The 24,786-nt window shown below is 43.4% G+C and overlaps 1 protein-coding gene across 3 annotated transcripts in view; it reads right to left on the bottom strand.

Annotated features, from left to right (window-relative positions):
• Positions 1–24,786, bottom strand: part of LOC115131711 (angiopoietin-1-like) — a 63,523-nt gene that overhangs the window by 14,924 nt on the left and 23,813 nt on the right. For 2 of the 3 annotated variants that reach the window (XM_029663649.2, XM_029663651.2), the window contains exons 2-7: positions 19,277–19,432; positions 18,658–18,779; positions 16,061–16,293; positions 9,226–9,353; positions 8,101–8,202; positions 5,493–5,659 (exon numbers count right to left, since the gene is read on the bottom strand). In XM_029663649.2, the coding sequence (XP_029519509.1) occupies positions 5,493–5,659; positions 8,101–8,202; positions 9,226–9,353; positions 16,061–16,293; positions 18,658–18,779; positions 19,277–19,432 (908 nt within the window). The remainder of the gene's footprint in view (positions 1–5,492; positions 5,660–8,100; positions 8,203–9,225; positions 9,354–16,060; positions 16,294–18,657; positions 18,780–19,276; positions 19,433–24,786) is intronic. The other variant, XM_029663650.2, reaches the window with a different exon arrangement.

Raw genomic sequence — 24,786 nt, 5'->3', positions numbered from 1 at the left:
GGATCATTGCACTCTAGCGACTCCTTGTGGCGGGCCAGATGCCTACAAGCTGACTTCGGTCGTCAGCTGAACGGTGTTTCCTCCGACACATTGGTGCAGCTGGCTTCCTGGTTAAGCCAGTGGGTGTTAAGAAGCATGGCTTGGCGGGTCATGTTTTGGAGGACGCATGACTCGACCTTCACCTCTCCCGAGCCCGTTGCAGTGTTGAGACAAGATCGCAATTCGATATCATGAAAAAGGGGGAAAAAATATAAAAATAGCAAGAAATGTATAATGTAGAAAAATGTATCATCCTACTGTAGTTAGTATTTTATATTTATTGAAACTCTAAATAGCCTATAAAGGATTAACAAGTAGCCTAAACAGTTCCAAAATTCAGTACTTCAATATGCATTGCTAGTATGTCAAATGTTTCCCTTGGACCACTGTGGTACAGGGCCACTACTCAGACTTATGTTGAAAAGGATGTTAGACATGGGTCAGAGCCCTTCTGTAGCGTGTGTCATGTTATCAACTCTGACCCCTGACTGATGGCTGTCTACTTGACCCCGTCCCATGAGGAATAACATGTATGTGGAGCTATCTCATGCCTGGCCGACCCCCGGAAATACTCTCCCTGACCTCCCAGTCCACACACACACACAAAATATCCTGGAAACGAAAAAACTTAATGTGAGGCCCCATCCATTTGTAAGTCACTTTGCAACAACATTGATGTTTTAGTTCACAGCACACCTTCGAAACAATTTACAACCATAATTTTCTTTGAATATTATTATACAAAACTTAGTAAAACAAGATTAGACACAAATGATTAGAAATAAGATCTGTCCACAGATTGGCAGTGTGAATGGTTGATGAGTCCAACAACAGTAAGTGATGCTGTTGTTGGACAGTATTGATCCTCTTAGGTAAATTACAATTTGAACCCAAATCCATTGAGCTGATTATTACATTCTTAGGAATTATAGACATCAACATCGATAACGTGTAAACAGATGAGTAACTAAATTCATGTATTCTGTCATTTGAATGATGGTCCCACAAATGTTGGCTGTGTTATGGACATCTAACATCTATTTCCCCTCCCTGCTCCTCTGTAGTAAGAATTTCTTTCTTCCCATCAGCCTGTTTTCCCAGGAAAAACCCCTCTCTCTCTCACTCTCTCCTTTCCTGCTCTTTCCTCCCTCCATCTTTCTCTAATAAGACACCTAACAGGGTCTAAGACCTAATTTTGAGGCCCATTCTGTAAATGTTGATAAATGAGTGTTATCAAACTAATGTGTTGATACAATGGAGTTAACTACAATGCTATTTGCGGGTCATGACTAAATTACTGTACAACACACTATTTCAATTGCAACCCACTATTTCACCAAGCTAACAATTTCAGTCCATTATATAGACTGCTCCCTTGTATGGTTTACAGAGAGACATAACATTCAGCAATTATGGTAACCTGATTGACAATGGAGCGAAAACCAAAAAGAACATTTCTCAAGCCTGTGTGGTCATGGTTCAGTGGGAGCTGTGTAGTTCTGATCTACAAGGTCAGCCCGTAAACACTCTTTCAACAATGTCAACAGTGTTTGTACAGTGACGTTAAGCAGTATCGTTGATGCCAGTTTACAGTATATTGTAATACGGGCATGGTAGGCATTGTCCTTTTTGGGGTAAAATAAGTCATTTACATCATGGGAAAATATGAGGGAGAAAAGCTATTGTGAAGACGAAAAGTAGCTGCACACACCGCTTCATATTTACAAGTCAGAACGAGTGATAATAGTTTCACAAACACTGTATTCCCTTGCTGTAATACTGACGAGATACTGATACTGTTTCATCAGATGATTTCATGTTTATATGGACGCAAGCTATTGCCAGCACAAGCATCATTAAGCAAAGCTTCAACACAATGAAAAGGGAAGAGTTGCATAGACTCTCCAAGACGTCTGCATCAATCCCACAATGCACTGCTATCGTGTCATCTGGAAATGACTATGTCACACCCCGAGAAGAGACCCAGGCCAAATGACTCACTTCTCCAACTACCTACTCACAGATATGTTTTGAATAACCAAGATCTACATTACGATGTATTGATTTAATATCTTTATTATATTTTATTTATTACGCTGGCTGGATACTGAACAAAACAGTGTTGGCAAGTCTTACTCAGCCTTTGTGCTTTGGATATCCTTAAAATAGGGAGAACAGTAAGACATGTGACAGTTATCCCTTGCTGTATGTGATTTAGATTAAGGATTAGAATCTTCTATTTCTCTGGGAAATCATTTCACTTCTTTCTAACCAAGATCGATTTGTCTGGCTTGATATTTAGACACAAGCAAGGAGCTGGCAGTAAAGCAAACATTTCCTGGCAAAGCTTCACATTGTTTATGACAAATGGGCAACACTCGAACATCGGTATTTAAATCGCCCTCTACGGTTTCCAACGGCTGCGTGTGGGTTTGTGGGCCGGTATGTGTTTGTTTGTGTGTGTGAGTGTGCATAACCGTACTATTTTTGTTTATGTGTCTTAACAAACATGTCTGTCTGCATCAGTGTAGATTGTGAAGTTCCAGTAAAGCCCCCACCACCGATGCCCAAAAGAATCCAAAAACAAAACAAAATGTCATGCTATCTCTCGCTACAATCTCGTACTTCTCAGTACAACAAATGCTAATTGAACAACTTGTCGCAGATTGCTTGGGATTCCGAAGGGGAGGTGCCAGAGCCGAGGAGAACCCGAACATAGATGGCAGCCCTCTCCAACCAGTTTGTTTGAGGCCTGGACCTCTGGTTTGTTTTGGCCAATGTTCCTGAGAAGCAATGAGTGATTATCATACCACAACTAGTTGCGAGAACAAATCTATTTATAGTGATCAGCAGGCCGATTAGATTGCTCCACTCAATCCAGACGAGCCTTCCTTCCCTAAAACTAAAGTGTAGGCCCAAAGACGCCTCTTGCTGCCCTGAAGACACAAACAACCACAGTTTTCCCCATCAAAATAGAAAGAGGTTACAGTATGTGTGCGGCTCTTTGCTTATTTTTTGTGTGTGAGGGAGAGAGAGAGAGAGAGAGAGAGAGAGAGAGAGAGAGAGAGAGAGAGAGAGAGAGAGAGAGAGAGAGAGAGAGAGAGAGAGCGAGAAACGGAGAGAGTGAGAGAGAGAGGGAGGGAGAGAGAGAGAAACAGAGAGAGAGAGAGAGAGAGAGAGAGAGCGGGAGGAAGGGAGACCACATAGTCCAAAATAATGTACTTTGAGTGGAAATAAATCACTATCCCTGTTCAAGTGTCCTTTTACAGAGATAAACATACCTGAATTATCACCCCTTGTCCTCCTCTGCACTTAACAAATCTCCCTTTGCCAAACACAGTCAGTGCCTGTGCGGTCAGTATCAAACGTTGAGAGGTAAAAAGGGAGTTATCCAATCCTCACAATGGGACAAATAAACCCAAATTTAGTCTCAGAGCAAATCAAAACAACTTGGTTGACCTTTCCCATTAGCGTTATTCGTAACATTTCTGTAGCTCACAGAGAAAACCTAGAGAGTGTGCGCACCAGGTCCTAACCCTTTAAGAGGCGGACTTCTTAAAGTAAATCCTGTCGTCATATAATCCAAGACATTTCCACAAATTAGATATGACCGTCGCCTCGCTCTCTACCCGACGTTGCAAAACACCATAGAAGTATAGGTTTTTCAGCCATGCTGCAAGTGTCTCCCTTCCCGGCAACATAAATGGCTATAATATCTTTGGAAACTAAACAGAAGTCCATCTAAAGTTGAAAGGAGGACATTTAGAAACTGAAGTAGCTTCTTATCAGAAAGGACTACAAATCCGGTGAATCACCTCAATTGGAATTGTCAGACCATCTCCTCTCAGAGACATTTGATTCCTCGGAACCTTCTGTAACATTCCAGTAGTTTTACACATCTAACGAATCCAAGCATCTGCCACAGTTTGAAGCATATTTAACCCTCTAAAAGAAGCAAAAAAGTTGTACCCCTTATTCAAGAACCAAGTATCAGTTGGGGGGGAACACTTTACTTTATATAAATATCTGTTATGACATATGATACCATTATATGAGAAGGAATTTAGACTAGAGAATGTCAGCAATGTCTCCATTTTGGATATCAGTCAGTAGTGGCAGCATGAATTTGAGGCGCATCAATATACGATTAAATAGAGATGTTGTGTGTCACTGGCCTACACACAATACCCCATAATGTCAAAGTGGAATTATGTTTTTAGATATTTTTTACAAATTAATAAATAATGCAAAGCTGGAATGTCTTGAGTCAATAGGTATTCAATCATTTTGTTATGGCAAGCCTAAATAAGTTCAGGGGTAAATATTTGCTTAACAAGTCACATAATAAGTTGCATGGATTCACTCTGTGTGCAATACTAGTGTTTTACATGATTTTTGAATGACTACCTCATCTCTGTACACCACACATGCAATTATCTGTATGGTCTCTCACTCAAGCAGTGGATTTCAAACACAGATTCAACCACAAAGAGCAGGGAGGTTTTCCAATTCCTCCCAAATAAGGGCATCTATTGGTAGATGGGTAAAAAAAAAGCAGACACAGAATATCCTTTTGATCATGGTGAAGTTATTAATTACACTTTGGATAGAGTATCAATACACCAAGTCACTACAAAGATACAGGCGTCCTTCCTAACTCAGTTGCCGGAGAGGAAGGAAACCGCTCAGGGATTTCACCATGAGGGCAATGGTGACTTTAAAACAGTTACAGAGTTTGATAGGCTGTGACAGGAGAAAACTGAGGATGGATCAACAACATTGTAGTTACTCCACAATACTAACCTAATTGACAGAGTGAAAAGAAGGAAGCCAGTATAGAATTAAAAAAATCCAAAACATGCATCCTGTTTGCAACAAGGCACTAAAGTAATATTGCAAAAAATGTGGTAAAGCAATTCACTTTCTGTCCTGAATACAAAGTGTTATGTTTGGGGCAAATCCAATACAAAACTTTACTGAGTACCCACTCTCCATATCTTCAAGCATAGTGGTGGCTGCATCATGTTATGGGTATGCTTGTAATCGCTAAGGACTGGGGAGTTTTTCAGGATAAAAAAGAAATGGAATTGGAGCTAAACACAGGCAAAATCCAAGAGGAAAACCTGGTTCAGAATAATAAGCAAATGTTCCACAATCCAGGTGTGGAAAGCTCTTACAGACTTACCCATAAAGACTCACAGCTGTAATCGCTGCCAAATGTGCTTCTTCAAAGTTTTTACTCAGGGGTGTAAATGAGATATTTCTGTATTTCATGTTCATACATTTGCATAAATGACTAAAAACATGTTTTCACGTTGTAATTGTATATCGATGGGTGAGAGAAAAAATATATTTAATCCATTTGGAATTCAGGCTGTAAACACAACAAAATGTGGAATAAGTCAAGGGGTATGAATACTTTCTGAAGGCACTGTAGATACAGCTCGTAGTACCTGTAGTTGCGTTTCTCACTGTCGATGTGAAAGCGGTCGTATAGGGAGAAGGCCTGGTGTCCGTCCCAGTCGGTCAGCTCCACACGGAGGGCATACTGCCTCTGGCTGGTCAGCAGGTATACAAACTCATTCCCCAGCCAGTGCTCTGCAGAAACCGTCCCGAAGCCCTGCAACAGAGGAAGAAGAGGAAGAGGAGGCCAGAGTCATCACTCAGGCCCATAAGGAATTTTACTGTCAAATCCGGGATACAGGATATAAGTAATTCCCGATCTCTTCCAAGGTCTTCCTGGAAAAGATGCAATCTCTCCACCATTTTCTATAAACATTTTTGTCAGTTATTATTTCAGACCTTTTTTTTTGATGTCATCATCAATGACTGCTTCAGGGTTGACGCCAAAGCAAATTAAATGTTGACTTCAGACCGGGCTATCGTGTCTACCATTGATAATGTCCCTTTATACCGTATAAATGCTTATGCGCACTCTTCTGTTCATGCACATTGGCTTGGTCTCACTAATAGTGACTGCCACGAGAGAGGCTCACTCAACCCAGCGAAACAATGTGAAACCAGGTAGACATTACAACACATAACATGGATTATTTCATACAGTGGAACACAGAGTATGAAACCGCGCATGAATAGCCCTACCTGTTTATGACAGCGTAAACTGGGTCCGGCTGATAAAAGGCACACAAAGCACCTTTCCCACCCTTTAACCCACACCAAACCAAACGCGTAATAAACCCTCTATATTACACAGTCCAGAAGAACGACAACTGGCGCACGCAATGCCATGCATGCCTTCTCATATCATTTCAACAATTACCACGTTTACATGTGATCACAAACGACTCCCATCGTAGACAAAGGGCCTTTGACAGCAGCAGCAGTAACTAACCTGCAATGGGGAGTATTAGAGACGGATCTGGAGCTCTGGACTGTTCCATTAATGATTGGCGGGAAGGGTTGGGGGTGGGTTGAAGGCGGAGATGTCTGTGTTTGTGCCGAGAGCATGTGGTGATTAGGAGAGTGGAAGGGGGAAAGTAAATATGGGGCATTCCTCCAGCCTGAGACACGTCCTGCTGTGTGGGTGGAATTAGAAAGTGGCTGGGCCACGACCTCAACTCAATCCGACTCCCTCCTCTGAAAGATCTGCCTTTTAGCGCTGGACAATGCCACCCCTTGTGACTCCCGTTTCATCTCTGGAAACCTGGCTGAAGGCAGGGATGGTTGGAGTCAAACACTAGTGCTTCCCTCCTATTGTTCCACACTAGAGTGTTCATACACAAGCACACCTGGCTGAATGCACCTGCCGGTTTTCAGGGAGGAGGTTTGAAGTATTGTTGGGTAGAGAAGTACATTTTTTTGTAAAATGATCAAGACCGATAGAAAGTTTGATTTCATAAAGTGTGCCATACACCCTGACAAACGCTTGTACAGACAAACACGTATTTAATAAGGTATGCAAATTGTCAAATCAATTTGTGTCTCATACTGGTTGGAGAATGCACGCACCGTTTATTCTCCTGCTACACATACTCTATCCAGCACTGCTCATGTAATTACAAACATTACGGTCATAAGATCACATACTAATAGTAGGGGACGCTACCCGATTGCTTTCCATCCTCCGACAAAATGGGAATAGCCCATCGAAGTTTGACTGTAATATTGATGAATCCTTCAAGTGTGTTGAATTTATTCGCACGAGCCCACAGTGACCAACAGCAGTTCATTTCATCACACAATAAAACACTATCAATCACCTTCAGGACCACACCGATGGTGTGCCGGGTATTCGGTGGCAGTACCAGGGTCCGTGCTGATTCCATTGCCACATGTATTCCACACTCTCCATTCTTGGCTCCCTCGTTGCATCTAACCAGCTGGACTCTCTGTCCGTACCTCTTTACCCTCCAAACGAGCCCAAACCTTTTCACCCTTGCCAAATCTATGTTTACCCTCTGCAGATCATCTATTACCATCTGCCCAGATCGGCCCTCCATATTGAATCTGGTGTCCAGCTGCTATTCTAACTACGTTGTGGTAGCATACATTACAGCTAATAGGAACGGCAATGGGGTCACTCATCGTGCCTAAAGCCAAACAGAGCCTCTATTAGCCCCCCAGTCGCTATCCATTCCCTATTCAATAGGTGATGATGATTACAACACCTGGCACGGTTACGTATGACTAAACAAATGTATTGTTTTCGGACTAATGCTTCCCTGTTTAAAAAGAACAACAACAGTGTGTCAGGCCCAGGGTTGGGTTGGGCTTCACGCCAGCCTCCGACACGTAAGTCTCTAATCTGAGGGGTTGGGGAATCCCTCTCAGTGTGCAGATGTTCTAGAGGTACAGCCGGTGTTGCCGGTTAGGTCACATCTGGATGGAGTTTTCCACATGGGCCTGGCCACACTTGAGAATACAAGAGAATCCTACCTCAATTTCAACATGTTAAATCAAGACAGAGAGGCGAGAGTACACCCATTTTGTCATCGTTTACTGAGGATGTGTGTTGGAAACAGACTCCACATCAATTTCCTGGCTTTATCTTGTGGGTGTGTCGCTGTAGATTTGGGTTGTGTGTTCTTCTTCTCGTCTTACCGTCTTGTATTCCTTCCACGTTTTCTGGAAGTCCAGGCTACCGTCCTCTCTTCGCTGGATGATCGTCCATCCGCCACCAGCGGTCTCCATGTTACAATGCACCTTTAAACACACACACACACATACACACACACACACACACACACACACACACACACGCACACACACACACACACACACACACGGACATTCATTAAGTTCTCAGACCGCCTACAAACACATTCTACGTGCTCCTAACTTACGTTTTAGAGCACAAATATAGACATGGTAGGTTAAACTTGCTGTTGTGAACCATCATTCTGAAATACAGCGGGCCTAACTAGTGATTCCTTCTCATGAATCATCAGAGGGAATTTAAGCTTAATAAATGTCTCCTGAACCTCCTACAACTCCCGGGAGGTGATCCCAATCCCAGGCCTGGTTCAGATTAAAGTGGAGGGGGCCAGTGGAGTGGAGTTGGACACATACCAGCGGACACCTGGGTGGAACATGGCCCTTAACCCTGGCCTCTGTCCTGTGTAAGCTGATAACAGGGGTATCTATCTGCTGTGGTGCTCTTTGTTTGAGGAGTGGAGAAGGTCTGGAGGAGGTCTCTCACCCCGGCCAAGACCCCAGCTGAACACACAGCGCCCAGTCTGGGTATAATTAAGAGATGTACCCCCCCCTGACAGAATTATTCTCAGAAACCAGACGTGATGCTTTCTCCTTAATCTCCGGCCTCATCGCTCACTCCTCCACCAACCGTCCCCCTCGAACCTCCCTGCCATCTGTCTGAGGTCTGGCAGCACCCTGTTGAGGTGGCGAACACCTGTTTCACCCCCCTCCTTATCCCCCGCCAACCTCTTGTGTACCCTTGCTCTCATCAGGCTACCAAGTGTATATTTTGAGTCTTTGATTATTCCTGAAGCACTGAAGCAGCCAATAACTATCATAGCACCCCTCCATTGGCTGCTCTCCGGTGGATCAATATCTTTGGCTTTCTTTGACAGAGTTAAAGCTTGCTCTAGTAACAAAAACACACTAAACTCCATTAAACACCCATCAAAGAGTGTCGGTAGCTATTGAATGAAATGGTAGCTTTTTTCACATGGCAGTCTCTATATTCAATTCTGTCTGGCTGCCCACCTTTTTGGTCTCCTGGGCATTGATGTTTATGGTGTAGAGCCCGTTCTTGTGGAAGCCAGCTTGGTACAGATCGGCACAGTCCCGAAACGTCTTCTCCTCGTCCACCCTCTTCGTGCTGTTTGGGACTACTGAGGAAACATGGGACACGTATTTGGCACCACAACGTCCGGCTGTGGAACTTCAGACGGGCACTAGAAAGACTCCAGGACATAGACACTGTCGTCTATTGTACTTCCAAGCAAAACAAAACACCAGCCGTCTCAGACTTAGCATTTTTAAACTGTCACGGGTTAAATGGAGTTCTACTTTCAAAGTGTCAACGAGCAACTTCCTTATGCCGTCATTTTCAAATGACATATTTAACTGACAGATGTCAATGAGGTCTTTTAAAAGGGGCGGCAGGGTAGCCTAGTGGTTAGAGTGTTGGACTAGTAACTGGAAGGTTGCAAGTTCAAACCCCCGAGCTGACGAGGTACAAATCTGTCATTCTGCCCCTGAACAGGCAGTTAACCCACTGTTCCTAGGCCGTCATTGAAAATAAGAATTTGTTCTTTACTGATTTGCCTAGTAAAAAAAAGAAGAAAAAAAAAAGAAAAAGCCCTGTGCTCAAGCACTTGGCCACTGCTTTCTGTCCATTACCAAAATATAGTGTATGACAGCCGAGCTGTCGCTTGACATTTTGTTTCTGCGCGTCCACCCATTCCACTTGTCAGATAACCTACATAAGGTGTGAGTTAGAATGCATTGAAGAGAGCTCCATGTAGAAAGGTCATCCAACATAGGTATGCTTTAAGCGATAAAAAGAGATTAAGTCAAATGGGGGGGTATGCTGATGAGAGTATAACGACGTACATAATCGACTGTTCTTGTCTCAGCATGCTGTGCACCGCTGAAATCAAAATGTAGCCTACAGTAACACCGTTTTCAAATTCATTTCAGGTACTGTGTATCTGTATCTGTAGAAATGTGAATGACCTTGACACTGAGTTTACAGAGTAATATAAATCTATACCCAGTGACTGACCCTTTGACGTTTCATACTGGTATGTCATTTATGAACACAGTATTTAAAGAAATAATGAACTACCTTTAGTTTCATGTCACATATGAGTCATCAAGCATGGGGGGGGGGGGGGGGTTGTAATATCAAAACTGACAGTGTCCATTTATCATGATTACCATCTTTACATTCCAGAAAACGAATATTTTAGAAACGTGACACAGAAGCCGAACTACAAGGTCTCTGTGTGGATATCCACATAGCTCGTGATAAAATCAGAGAGTGACTGAATGGCTTATTAGCAAGACAAAAGCAGTTTGTCAAGTGGATGGTCTCCCGCCCTGAGAGAGATGGTGTCTCCCTTTGACAGGCCTGTTCAAAGAGGCAGCTGTGTCTATTTCCATCTGTAGATAATTATGGCGGCAATATTTTGAAACCAAGCAAGGGGCTGAGGACAAAATACTACAAGCTATACATTTCAAGTTCCTGTTATAACAAGTGGCTTATATTTACCCTCCAAGCCCTTGTTATATCGATGGAAATTCCATTTCCCCCCCCCTCCAAAATGAGGGGGAGCATCTCAGTTTTTACACCATTGTTTTTACTATTGGGATTGTTTAGGCAAAGGGGATGTCACTGGAAAGCGAAACGTGTCAGTGATCCTTAGACTCCACTTTGATCCTCCCCCCTCAGCTGAAACAGTCAGTGGAGACACAGGCTGCCCGTTAGGCGTATGATTTCGGCCATTTTGACGAAGTATTGAGTGTCAGCGACAAGAATATCCTGCTGTGACAGATTGATGGAGTGGGACCTTGCACTGCGTAGTTTAACACAACAAAAGGCCGGCCCTGTCGTGCCTCAATTTACCTCACACTGGGAGATGGCAGGATGCATTAGAGAGGTGGGAGAGGTCGGTGTCAAAGGGGAACCTTCTGACTCACAGTCCGTCACAGGGAGGACACATTTCACAATCAACGGCGTGGTCGAAGTCTACCAGAGACTGGGGACTCCCTGCTATAGGAGCGGCACCATTGAACAGCTTTCAGCCTGGCTCTGAAAATATTATTTATGTCCCAATATTTATTTACAGACAAATATTTTGTGGTTCAGTGGGGACTCGTATTCAGTGGGGGGTTCATGTGAAAAGAACAGCAGGGCTGGGGTGTTTGCATAAATCAGTACCCTTGCCAAATGAGCCCAAATGGACCCAGAGAGGCCAAGACGCAGGGGCTAAAAGGACTCTCATGAACCTACATGGATGCAAGAAGACCCGAGAGGCCCCTCAAAGACCCCTGAGGATTGAAAAGGTCCCTTATGCATTTCTATGTGGACCCTGAAGGCACCCCATGGAGTCAAATGGACACACGTGGACACAAACACAAGAAAGGGTACCAAAATGGACAGACTCAATTGAATTTGAACAGATGTTAAAAGTAAAAGGAAATTGACTCAAACCCACAAACAATGATCTGAGTGAAAGACAAGCAAACCCAAATAGGGTCAATATAAGTCTGGGATAAGTCCATGATGGACGGTACCATTACACACCTCATGGATATTCTCTCTATCTCCTCCAGAGTATCTTTGCAGCGTCAGGTGTCACATCAAGACAAATGATTATGCTTAAAACATGAGTAAAGTTCAATCATAAAATGCTTTAATAGAAGCCATCTGATGATGATATGCATAGAGCTCTGAGCTAAATGCAGGGAATTAAAATAAGATCCTGCTCCCTCCAGACATGGCAATCCCGGCTTTAAAAATGATTGATGCCTTTCATTAGGTGGGATAATAGAATACTGTGAAAGAAAATCATATCTAGCAGGCCAGAGATTTTTAAGTGTGTTCCAACACTGAGGTCAATTACCATTAATAACGGTCCTTGGCTCATTGCACTATAATAAGGGTTCGGTAATAATCACGACCCAAACCTGAGCTCAGTGGCATCTGGCCTCATCAAAGATGATTGAACAAGTACAAAAGTTGAAAAGGCATTGAAAATGTAAATAAGTATATTTAAGTACGTTTCTGGATAAACTTCAGTAACAATGTTTATGGCATTTTAGAATCTGAACTCCCTTTTTAAACTGTTCCACATAGTAAGTGTCAATGATGATTTGAATCCGAGCATTAAAAGAAAATTATAGGGCTCAGTTTTCAAAACAGAACCTAATTCGAGTAGACGCCATCCAATGGCACAAAAAGCTGACCCTCCCCGAACAAAAACACAAATCCGTTTGGTAAACAAACAAATCCTCCCCCGAAAATTATCCCTTCTAACTGAGCTTCATCGCATCTAGATTTAGACACTGTTGGGGAACGGGAGTGTTGCAACAGGCAATCAGTTGAGATCTACCTACCCATTTACCTCCACTGGACAGGACCTCCCCTAGGAACCATTATAGGTTGAATTATTCGTCAGGGGTGAATCGGGTGACCCCAGTGCCTGGTTGGCCCTCATCGCCACCGTGGAGGAGGAACGGACCAACCACAGAGCCAGGACAACAATGTCCCATTTCATTCTCCTCTCGCTAAAGCAGCCACCAATCCCGGCGGAAGGCTGGATGCCCCTGTGACCCCAGAAACACCCTGAGCTGACAGGGAGATAACATGGCTGACTATATGACAAAGTGGAACATGGCAGACTACTTGCCAGGTCAGTTAATGATTTATTTTTCAGTTAGTGACATGTTTTTCAGTTAGCGACTTGTTTTAGCTACCTAATAAACCCTAATGACATATTTGGGTCACAACATGGCACGTCACAGTGATTGGTTGATATGAGCCAATCAGTCGAGAGCTTTAATGACACTCAAAGGACCTCCTGCCATAAAGTGTTCCTACTGTCAGAGCTATGAAAAGAGGCCGCTGGTGATCCATTTTGCATGGAACATTAAAGCTATGAAGTACAACAGCATGATTAATACAAAGTACGCCTTAACCATGTCATGCACATATCCACTCACCATGGCTCAGATATCCATTCATGCCTGCTCATTTCCTGTTGGATGGGTGAACAGCTACAGGATACAGTGTGGCGTCTAGGCCGTCACAGCAGGAAGTAGCGAACACGAACAGAGTGCAAGATTTCTCTCTACACAACTCCACCAATCACAGAACACACTTTTACTTGACATTTCCTGTGACTGAATGTGACGGAGGGCAGACTTGGATTCAAGTGGGTTTTTCTGTTGTGTCGAGACAGGGGGGGGGGGGGGGGGGGTAATGAGTTGACTGCATTGACTAAACCTGAGGATCGTGTTGCTGACGGGGTCAAACGGTGGGCCGAAGGGAAATCCCTGCTCCTCCTAATTATCGCCACCGGGAGACGCAAAGGAAGAAGATAGGTGATTACTCAAAATGGTGTCCGTTTGATATTTCACTCAAGCGGCAACCACAGCCTAGGCTGTTACGGTGCAGTATGATAAGCCATTACCGTAAAGAGAGCACCACGCTGAGTAACAAGCGTGACGGGTGCTTCTTGGAAAAGGATGACCCCTGTGGCTTTCTCCCTCAAGCAGAGTTTAAGGGACTAGGCATCCCTCTGCCTCCCTGTATGGAACCATGTTTATGGTATTGGCATCATGATAGGACTCTAGTGTGGACAAAACATGTATTGTTCTATCGCAATCCAATTTCCCCTTGGGGAGGCCAAAACAGTTTCCAAATCACCTTTTCCATTTAATATTTGTATTTTCACATTCTTATCTTGCACGTGTAATAACAAATAAAGGAGTAAAGGGGGTGGTAGCCGGCAATCTCAATACATTTCGCATCAATTGCCTCAAATTTGGTATAGAAGCTACCTGGTTGTACTGGGGTGCACGGGGAGGGTCAGGTCCTAGGCTATTACTGCAAGATGGATGCACACGCTGATGCCTTATCCTTTACAGCAGTCTCTCAGGCTGAAGTTGTCCAGAGACTGTCTGAACGAAACCTCTCCAAAGCTACAGGCTCTCGGCAATATCCCTGACAGGTTTTAAAGAGATGGTGCTGAGCTCATTGACCCCCCTCTGTCACCCATTTAATCAACATCTCTGAGCAGGGTAGAGATCCCATGGATTTGAAACATGCTAAGAGTGACCCCTATCCACAAGAAGGGCAGCAAAACAGACAAGGGCATCTACAGACATGTATCTATTTTGACTGTGCTGTCTTATGAACAGAAGAATATACTAGCAATACATTTTTTTTTTTTTAAATATACAAACCACAGTCTGGTTTTAGAAGGTCCCACTCCACTGACACACGCCTATTGCTCTTAACGGACTTTATCAGGAAAGAAGTTGACAAGGGACATTTCTGGGGAAGGGTTATGCTGGATCTGCAGAAGGCGTTGAACACAGCTGATCATAGTATCATGCTCTACAAGTTCAAATGGTGGATGTGGTGGACGTTAATGGAAAACATTCTAGGCCGAAGGTGATTAGCTGTGGGGTCCTACAGGGGAGCACCCAGGGCCCACTTATCTTCCTATGAAATGATGAAATGAAATGAACATGCTCTCGTCATTTGTTTTTGTATGCGGATGACTCTGCTCTACTGGTGTCCCATAAGAACAAATTCTTAGTAGAAGAGATCCTTCTTGCAGAGATATCCAATATCAGTAAATGGCTTTCAGATGACAAACCTTCTCTGCATCTTGCAAAAACAGAATCCATCTTTATTTGGTTCCAGAGTAAAGCTTGCAAGGTCCCCTGGTTTTAGTGTCAAAGTGGACAACTCAGTGGTTACACTATAAAACTCTGTCAGCTACCTTGGTTGTGAATTGGATAGTCACCTGACTGGTGAGACTATGACCCTAAAGGTTTTAACAAAGATAAACCAAAAAATATCTTGATAGTGACACCTAAAGACTCTGGCAGGTGCACTTGTTCAGTGTTGGTTGTGCGTGCACATCATGGTTCACCAGCATCTCTAAACATGAATACGCTACAGACCAGCCAAAACAAGCCGGTGAGAGTTGTACTTAAACTCCCCCTCGTACTTATCTGGAGGTTGAGCATTTTAATCAGCTTGGCTGACTATCTGTAGAGAACAGGATCATGTTAATTCAACACGGTCTGGTCCATAGAATTATTACTGACTATTCAGTTACTAGACATTTTTAGGAATGTCTAACAATATAACACCAGAACCAGAGACTGATATTGCCTGTTTTAAATTTAAGAGTCTATCTGGTAAGAACACCTTTTTATATACCGGCGCATTCGAGTGGAACAAACTACCACAGCAACTCAACACCATGACGACCATAACTTCATTTAAAAAGAATGTCAAAATCTGGATAACCATCGAGCAGTATAAAACATGATCTTCTTCATATCTGTATGTAATGCTCTAGGCCAGAGGTACTCTTACCCTACGAGGTCCGGAGCCTGCTGGTTTTCTGTTTCTACCTGATAACTAACTGCACCTACCTCAGTCCCTGATTAGAGGGGAACTGTCCTTTATTTTATTATGTGTTATCAAATCAAATCAAATTGTATTAGTCACATGCATCGAATACAACAGGTATATATATAGACCTTACAGTGAAATGCTTCCTTACGAGCCCCTAACCAACAGTGCAGTGATGGGGGCACGTATAACGTCTGCCATCTTCTCCCGGCGCCATGTTATATATGTAACCAAAGTATACCTAGTACTTTGTGTCGTTTTCTTTGTGTTATCCACATGTGGGGTTGCATTGTGTTTTAAATAGTCAAATACATCTATCTACACCACATATGCATGCGTTTCACTGTTGTCTTCAGGGTCGAGCCCCCAACTAGGGATCTTCTTGAAAGAGAATACAGCATGATGTACGGCAACACTAGACCTTTAGCTCCTTACCTCCGTCTTTGTTGCAGAGGCTGATGAGGTTGTGCACGGTGTCCATCATCTCCTGCTGCAGCCTCTGCATGGCGGTGCTGTTGCCCGTGGCCCTGGTCAGCTGGGTCTCCAGCTCACGGATCACTCCACTCTGCTTCGCCACCAGGGCCTGCAGGCTGCCCTTCTCCTCCCGCAGCATCTCCAACTCCTCCTGGTGACGAGACTCCATCTCCTGCATCTTCTGCTCCAGGAACCTTGGGGGTCAGAAACCCGGCATAGGAAAGTTAGTTATGCATATAGCTTCAGTTTATAGAGAACTGTAATCTAAAGCTATAACTAACTTTTCTTTATCGGGTTAGTCCCCTATTCGTAATCTGGTGCTTACATGGTTGTATGGAATTTACATAATAGTTCTCAAATAAATACTGGTATTTCTTTGTGATTGTCAAAAACAGTGGAATTCCATCACTTTCTATGTTATGTTCCACATGCCTCCTTTTGACAGATCAAGCAAGTGAATTGTCATTCTAAAACTGCTGCAGCATATGCCCTTCTCTCTACCCCAAAACATGTTCTGAACTGTAACTAGGGTAACGTGTGGAATGGCAACTTTACATAAGTATTCAGACCCTTTACTAGGAGACTCATAATTAAGCTCAGGTGCATCCTGTTTCCATTGATAATCCTTGAGATGTTTCTACAACTTGATTGGAGTCCACCTGTGGTAAATTCATTTCATTGGACATGATTTGGAAAGGCACACACCTGTCTATGTAAGATCCCACATTTGACAATGCATTTCAGAGCAAAAACCAAGCCATGAGATCGAAGGAATTGTCCGTAGAGCTCCGAGACAGGATTGTGTCGAGGCACAGAGCTGGGCCGCTCGGCCAAACTGAGCAATCGGGGGAGAAGAGCTTTGGTCAGGGAGGTGACCAAGAACCCGATGGTCACTCTGACAGAGCTCCAGAGTTCCTCTGTCGAAGATGGAAGAACCTACCAGAAGGACAACCATCTCTGCAGCATTCCACCAATCAGGCCTTTATGGTAGAGTGGCCTGACGTAAGCCCCTCCTCAGTAAAAGGCACATGACAGCCCGCTTGGAGTTTGCCAAAAGGCACCTAAAGGACTCTCAGACCATGAGAAACAAGATTCTCTGGTCTGATGAAACCAAGACTGAACTCTTTGGCATAAATGCCAACTTTCATGTCTGGAGGAAACCAGACACCGCTCATGACCTGGCCCTTTACCATCCCTACGGTGAAGCATGGTGGTGGCAGCATCATGCTGTGGGAATGTTTTTCAGCGGCAGGGACAGGCAGATTGTCAGGATCAAGGGAAAGATGAACGGAGCAAAGTACTGTGAGATCTTTGATGAAAACCTGCTCCAGAGCGCTCAGGACAGACTGTGGTGAATGTTTACCTTCCAACAGGACAACGGCCCTAAGCACACAGCCAAGACAACACAGGAGTGGCTTCGGGACAGCCAGAGACCGGACTTGAACCCGATCTAATATCTCTGGAGAGGCCTGAAAATAGCTGTGCAGCGACTCTCCACATCAAACCTGACAGAGCTTGAGAGGTTCTGCAGAGAAGAATGGGAGAAATTCCTCAAATACAGGTGTGCCAAGCTTGTAGAGTCATACCCAAAAAGACTAGAGGCTGTAATCGCTCCCAAAGGTGTTTCAACAAAGTACTGAGTAAAGGGTCTGATTACTTATGTAAATGTGATATTTTATATATATATTTTTATACATTTGCAAACATTTCTAAAAAAAAACGTTTTTTGCTTTGTCATTATGGGGTATTGTGTGTAGATTGATGAGGGGGGAAAACAATTTAATCCATTTTAGAATAAGGCTGTAACGTAACAAAATGTGGGAAAAGTGAAGGGGTCTGAATACTTTCCGAATGCATTGTATATATATTATGCCCAGACTGTAATAGAAGTACAAATGTTTATGTCAGTGGATTCAGTTACCATGAGTTGCACACGGACAATAAACATACATACATTTCATCATACACTTTGTAGATTAACGTAAACCTTAACTGTGTCCAATGGTCTTCCATTTTATAATTATAATTATTATAATATAGTCTTACATGGAATTGATTAACAGATTCAGAACTAAATGAAAAATAAATGGGCGGTGATTTCATAATTGCACAAGCGTTTGCAAATTTCTCTCAGTAAAGGAATCCCTGTCTATGAACTTTGAGTGCAGCTCTCAAACATTGGGATCAGTTGAGGTCGTTTTTTTTCAGAAAGCATATTAACGAAAGAATTCAGTACAGCTGTGTTACTGTATTTACAGTGAGCACTGGGGACGGGAGGGAGCTTTTAAACGGACAGTGAGAGACAGTCCCACTGGACCAATCAACAAACAGGACTCGGAAAAGTCATCCAAAAGCCACATTCGATTGCTCCCATTGCAACATCATTCAACTTTCAAGCAAAAGATGATGTAGGAAAATATAGCCTCATGCACTTCATACTGTTATACATCAGGGTGTCTGATTGTACATTTAGCCCATCTGTGTATGACTGAGTCTCCGGACAAAGGGCATGATGTCTTTAAACGCGTCACATTGTGTTGGATGGCGTGTGAGTTTACCCGTTCTTGTCGTGGAGCTTGCTGATCTCATTGGTCTGCACCATGAGCTGCTTCTCCAGCTTGTTGGTGGACAGGGAGTTCTCAAGCAGCTGAATCTCTAGTCTGGAGGTTTGATTCAGAACCTGTCCCAAGACAGAAATAGGTTAGCGGTATCCGGCCTCACAGAGGTGTTCCAGCGAAACAAAATGTAGGTACGCTATAAATCATCATGTCCTCTTTAGGAAGAGGTAATAAAGTATAGGTTTTGCATAAAGAGCGGTTGTTCTTCTGACACATGGTAATACTCAGTTGCATATATATGAAGGGAGTGATTTCCCTTAGTGCACCTTTCTTTCTTTTTTTGCACATCAGCAAAAATCCACCCCCACAAGCGCTGCTCTTGTTCACTTCCTTCTAAAGCCACCCCAGATATCAAGAGACGTTGAAAACTTAAACATACATACAGTATGCTTACTGTATCACATAAAGAGAGCGTAGCTATTTATATGTCATCCATATTTTCTTTGGCCAGTTCCCCCCCATTGCCTTCTTGGGGGTGGTTTAATGTGGAATAGCTGAGTCAATGGTGCGTGAGATGGATCCCAGTGGGAGTGCGATAAGGTTGGGGGGGATATATTACCTGCGTCTCCACATCCGTTAGCTTGCGCGTCTGCTCGGCCGTCTTGGATAGGAGGTTGGTGCCCATCTCCAACATGGCGGCCGTGTGGTTGTGAACGGCACTCTGCTGCAGCTGGGCCATCTCGGTCTTCATGCTCTCCTTTATGTAGTTCTCAATCTGAAACACCCAACGTATAGAGATCATTTATGAGAGGATGGATGAGACACAGCGCATGAAACACCCTCGACATTGATCAAGATAAAATAAAATAAAAAATGTCATACGTTCTATTATCATTGTAACATTTCAAAGGCTTTCTTATCAGCATCTCTATGTCATACAGTAGATCAACTGAGTTGATTGTGTCTTTCCACCTCATAATGTGAACAAAAAACCACCAGTGAAGAATGAGCTTCAGAATATAGGTGGATCCAGATGTAGGTCATTAGCTAAGGAAGGAAGAGACAGAGATGGCCCGATACTCACTGGTGCTTATCTTGAAAGCACTCTTTCATCCCTTATCTCGCAAAGTGAACGGATGACAAGGCCGAGGCAGTGTCTGAATAGGTTTTTTACGCAAACGAACCATCAGCGTCAGTTCATGCACACGCTGTGATGTTCGGCCCGTCACATGAATCATCTATTCAAACATCAATCTGACTGTAGCCCTTCTGAGCTCACTCTCTACTAGGGCATTTTCAGGAACGCATCAACCAGTACCAAACATTAGTGTTGAATGCCCTTAGTCAGCAACTGTTCCTGGCGCACAGGCACCTTGTTGAACGAATAGAACAGCACACGCGGAGACGTCACCAGTCAAGCTCCACTACTCAGTGGAGTGTGAAGGAAAACATTTTGCTGTGAGATGCTTCTGGAAACCATTTGTGACGTCACTCCATTTTTCCATCCCCGTGAAAGTACAGATCGCTCGTAATTGTCACATTAGCAATGATATCCGGTGATACCCTATGACAACATGGTTGAAGGAGCCTTACACGTGGGGCCCCCGGGGACCTGGCTTGCACTATGACTGAGTGACTCACAGTCCGATCATAGATAGCACAGGCACTTGGACAGGCGAGTCTTTCATGCTCATGCCAGGACCTTATGTTGGATTTCAATGGAAGAATGATGGGGTTGTTGTTTAAAATGCCCATTATAGCTAGTGTACGAGTGTTAGTTTAAACTTGAAAGACTCTGGAAGTTTGAACTTTAAAGACTGTAAAGTCTTAAAGGGGTAATCAGCGGTTGCTACGGTATATACATTTTTGAACTCTTTAATGATATGTACCCATTCATTCTTGAAGATTATTGTCACGTTCGTTGGGATAAATGTCGGACCAAGGTGCAGCGGATGTTGAGTTCCACATTATTTATTAGAAAGTGAAACTAAGCAAAGACAAAAAACAAATGTACAATAAACTAACAACGGACCGCGACTACAGAGATGCTACGTGCACTAACTCAAAACAATATCCCATAAACACAAGTGTGTAAAACAGCTACTTAAATATGATCCCCAATTAGAGACAACGATTACCAGCTGCCTCTAATTGGGAATCATACACAATCACCAACATAGAAAAACAAACCTAGAACCCCACATAGAAATAATAAACTAGACTAACCCCCCCCCCAGTCACGCCTTGACCTACTCTACCACAGAAAACAAGGCCTCTCTATGGTCAGGACGTGACAATTATAACTTGTAAAATGCCCCATCAGAACCGGAAAGCTTGTTTTACGCCAATGTGTGTCAACAAAGTAAACGTAGACAAACACTATATAGCCTCATGACATGGTTAAAACTATAATTTTGATATCATGAATGGTCAGTCCTTGCATCCATAGCTCTGTATATGAATTCTGCGAGTGGTTTCATTTGTCCAGGCCCATCCCTCAGCTTTTAACTGAAACAGGGCTGGGGAACACACTTTGTTATTGTTTCAACTGCAGATTGCCACTTTAAAAGTGTATCATGTGTGTGTTCCATTGTAGTTGTATTTAGGGTAATGTGCACAAAACCGACATCATTTTTAATCCCACAGTTGTAAAAAACAAACGGTTTGCAGGAACAAAATAGAGACAAAAGGGAGAAGATGTATTTAGTTTAGACACAATAACACACAATAAGAACATACATATATTTGGCTGAATCCTGCGTCAGTAGAGTTAGAAGACCAAGGTCATTAGAGCTGGGAGAGTGAAGTCACTTTAAGGTGCATAACATGTTCAAAAGATTGGCACAATACTCAACTGTCATATTGCTTGCCTATACAAAGGATGGATTTCAACATTTCGACCAACCCGAGAGTGAACAGACAATAATACAGACAGAGCACAGACAGTTCCTTTCAATTCTACAACTGTGACAGCGTTCTACCCAGCAGCCATCGGCAAATCTCTGTCACTTGGAATCAGTGTTTTCGCTGTGATGTCCCTGTCTTGGCAATGATAGAAAAGTGAAGCGTAGCATTGTTTCAGGCCCGCTTTCAGATACAATGGCGCTCCTTTGGTGGTGAAGTGCAGCAGACTGATATAAGTGTCGCCTCCCACAAAACCTCCAAACTCCGTTCAAGGAGTTTTGGAAGGAACAGGAAGAGTCTGGCACCCACGCGGTTAGGAAACCCCAATATCAGAACGGATTGAACTGGCTTATAAACAGTCTGAATCGATAACCTCAGGCTCATTGCTCAACTTAAGAGTTCAAGTATTTATCTTTGGAGACCTCTGCCTTTAATGGTGATACACTGTGGTACTATCCAATGCTTCAATGCTGCTCGTACTCTTTATATCAGTGTGCCAATCCGTTAATACCAGCCTGTGTAAATGTTGCCTGATAGGCTTTGCTTGCAGCCAGCGTAAGTCACCTTGGAAGGACCATGTTGGAAGTGACACCGGCGGCCCTTCAGAAACCTAAAACTCAGAGCCCCGTCGCTCACGGCCTCCCAGGGAATGTGCTCGACTCACGAATCAATCTGGCGAGGGTCATAAACGGAAAGTACCAAGGAGAAACAAGATTACACAAACACGCCCCCATCATGTAAAAAAAAAACACACAAAAACACTTAGGAAGCAGTAAAATATATGTGGGTGTCAAGTTATTTGGCTGTTCTTCACCCAACGCAAACTGACCAAACTTTCCCAGGCAGTGAACAGCACAGGATTAGAAAGCAGGATAAAGCAAATAGTATCTTTCATTGCCAGTGGTGGAAAGTGAGTAAAGAGGTACACACTTGTCGGGAATTGGGAAAGCGATGATGAAATAACTAAAAGTGCATGATATGTATGCGGAGCTGGCCAAATACCAAAGTCTGATTCTCCTTGACATCTGACCAGACAAGAAACACAAGTTAGCCTACGAAATGCACTCAAATTCAGCAATGTAATTCAAATAGAAACTACTCAAAGAAACCCACCGTGCTCCATCTAAATGCAACATACAAATAGCTGTTGGCCAATGAATCACTCTGATTCTTTAATAAGAAATTCACATTTGATAGAGAGGAATCTGTGCTATTATCCGAGTCAGGGGAACCATGTTTGGGACCAGTACAACTTGGCTTAGCAGCAGCCGGAGCTCTTGGTTAAACTCCACACACAGCCCACCAGCTGGGGGTCAGTCCAAATAAGTTGAGGTCAGCCATAACTATGGTGTCAGGTTTAACCTCTTACCTAGACTGTGTATCATTATCAGAGCCACTGAGCATAAAGGTGATAGGGATTGTGTGACTGATTTACGCATTTCTTATTGCTTACACATGCTATATTACGGTAACATGTTATAAATGTTAATGTGTCTATAATAAGGCAAAACAGAGCAGATTTACAAGTCTGTTTTCTTTATTTTGCTGTGTGCAATGTTTCGTTCCCCTGCAGACCAGTTTGAGCAATATATCATCGCAAGTTCTTGCCTCAATAGGGTTATCAAAAACCCATTCATCGTCGTGTCCGAATCGAGACAATCTGAAGCTTTCTCAAGTTCATACAGCATCTACCTTTTGCGCTCTTTAACTATGTTTATTCTACAAGAAGTTTCATTTTTTTGTGTGTGTGTGTGTGTCCTTGTCAAGAACACTGTCACTTCATAATCAACATGAAACGCAAACATTTGACAGTTTGACACCGGAAAGAAATTCAAATGTAACACCACTTCCCATGAAAAATAACGACACGCCATATATTAAACTCTCCTTTTTCCCCCCCGTGGCTTTTCGAGGTGACAAAGTAAGATGTATTCTTTGTGACATTCCAGAAGGTGCAACAACAATAGCCTTGCTCTGAGAACCACTAAATCTTGCCCTCTTTTTACATAATCGCCGTGAGCTAAGTGAGAGCCACATAAACAGAACTTTATGTTTCCCAAACTGCTACTTTACAAAAAAAGGCATAAAGGTTTAAGGAGTTCTGGTCTGGAGGGCCTTGGGTACGTCTAGACCGCCCGTAGCTTCACTAACAACACTGCCTGACACGCTGACCCCCCTCGCCACGGCGTCCAAGGCTCCTTTGCGGCATTAAGTGGGTCGCAAAAGCCACTGTAGCTGCGTGTACAGGCCTGCCTCAGTCATTTAGCAGCTTTATGAGCTGTGGGAAATGAGTTGCGGCTCCCAGTTAATGATAAAACAATCTGTTTTCAGCTGTGTGGAACAAAATGAAGACGGTGCGAAAGCAAGGAACTTGAGGCTCAGGCCAGAGGGACAGTTTATCATTGAAAAAGGGCAGACATTTGGGAAACGACCCAATAGTAGAACACTATTCTTTCACAAGACAATACAGGACTATGCAAAAAAAAATACAAAAGATAATCCATGGCTGTACGTGACCAAAAATAAAGTCCTTGATATCGTAGCAGAGGCTTCCAAGCTGTTCCTAGAAGCAAAATAACCTGATACTCCCTTACATCATTGTAACGGATTGCTAAAATGTTTACCATTTTCCTGACAGTTGACATTTGTAGGCTTTCTAGCCAAGAGGAGGGATGGACATGGTTAGACTTGAGAGCTTGTTTTCTAAACAGCCGTGGTGCTGGGAGCCACTGCAGGCAGCGCTACAAGACAGACAGTAGGCCTGGACTGTTTTAATGCTTCGTGCTCTGTTGTCGCCTAGCTTATCTCTGGCTCTCTTGTGGTCTGGGGGAGTCTCTCCCGCTGACGGGGCCCAACCATCGGAAAAGCCTTTATGGATATGGTAAAGGAGCTGTTACTGTCGATTAGCACCTCACTCTATAACACAGGGCACCTTGAGACCGATGCCAGCGAATGTGCTAACGCCTTCTTATCGCCAAAACAACAGTCGAATCAAATATTATTTGTCACATGCGCTGGTAAAATAGTAACACAAGAGGAATAAAATGAAATGCACAAGAATGGAACTAGGAAGTACCAGATCAATGTGCTAAGGTACGAGGTGCAGTATTTGAGGTAGATATGTACATGAAGGCAGGGTAAAGTGACTAGGCATCAGGATAGATAATAATAAGGTATTTGGGGTAGATATGTACATGAAGGCAGGGTAAAGTGACTAGGCATCAG

Source organism: Oncorhynchus nerka, linkage group LG7 (genome assembly GCF_034236695.1).
Source record: "Oncorhynchus nerka isolate Pitt River linkage group LG7, Oner_Uvic_2.0, whole genome shotgun sequence".
In the NCBI taxonomy this organism is placed as follows: domain Eukaryota; kingdom Metazoa; phylum Chordata; class Actinopteri; order Salmoniformes; family Salmonidae; genus Oncorhynchus; species Oncorhynchus nerka.
Note: the sequence above shows the minus strand (reverse complement) of the source record. Positions and strands in the feature narration are given on the sequence as shown.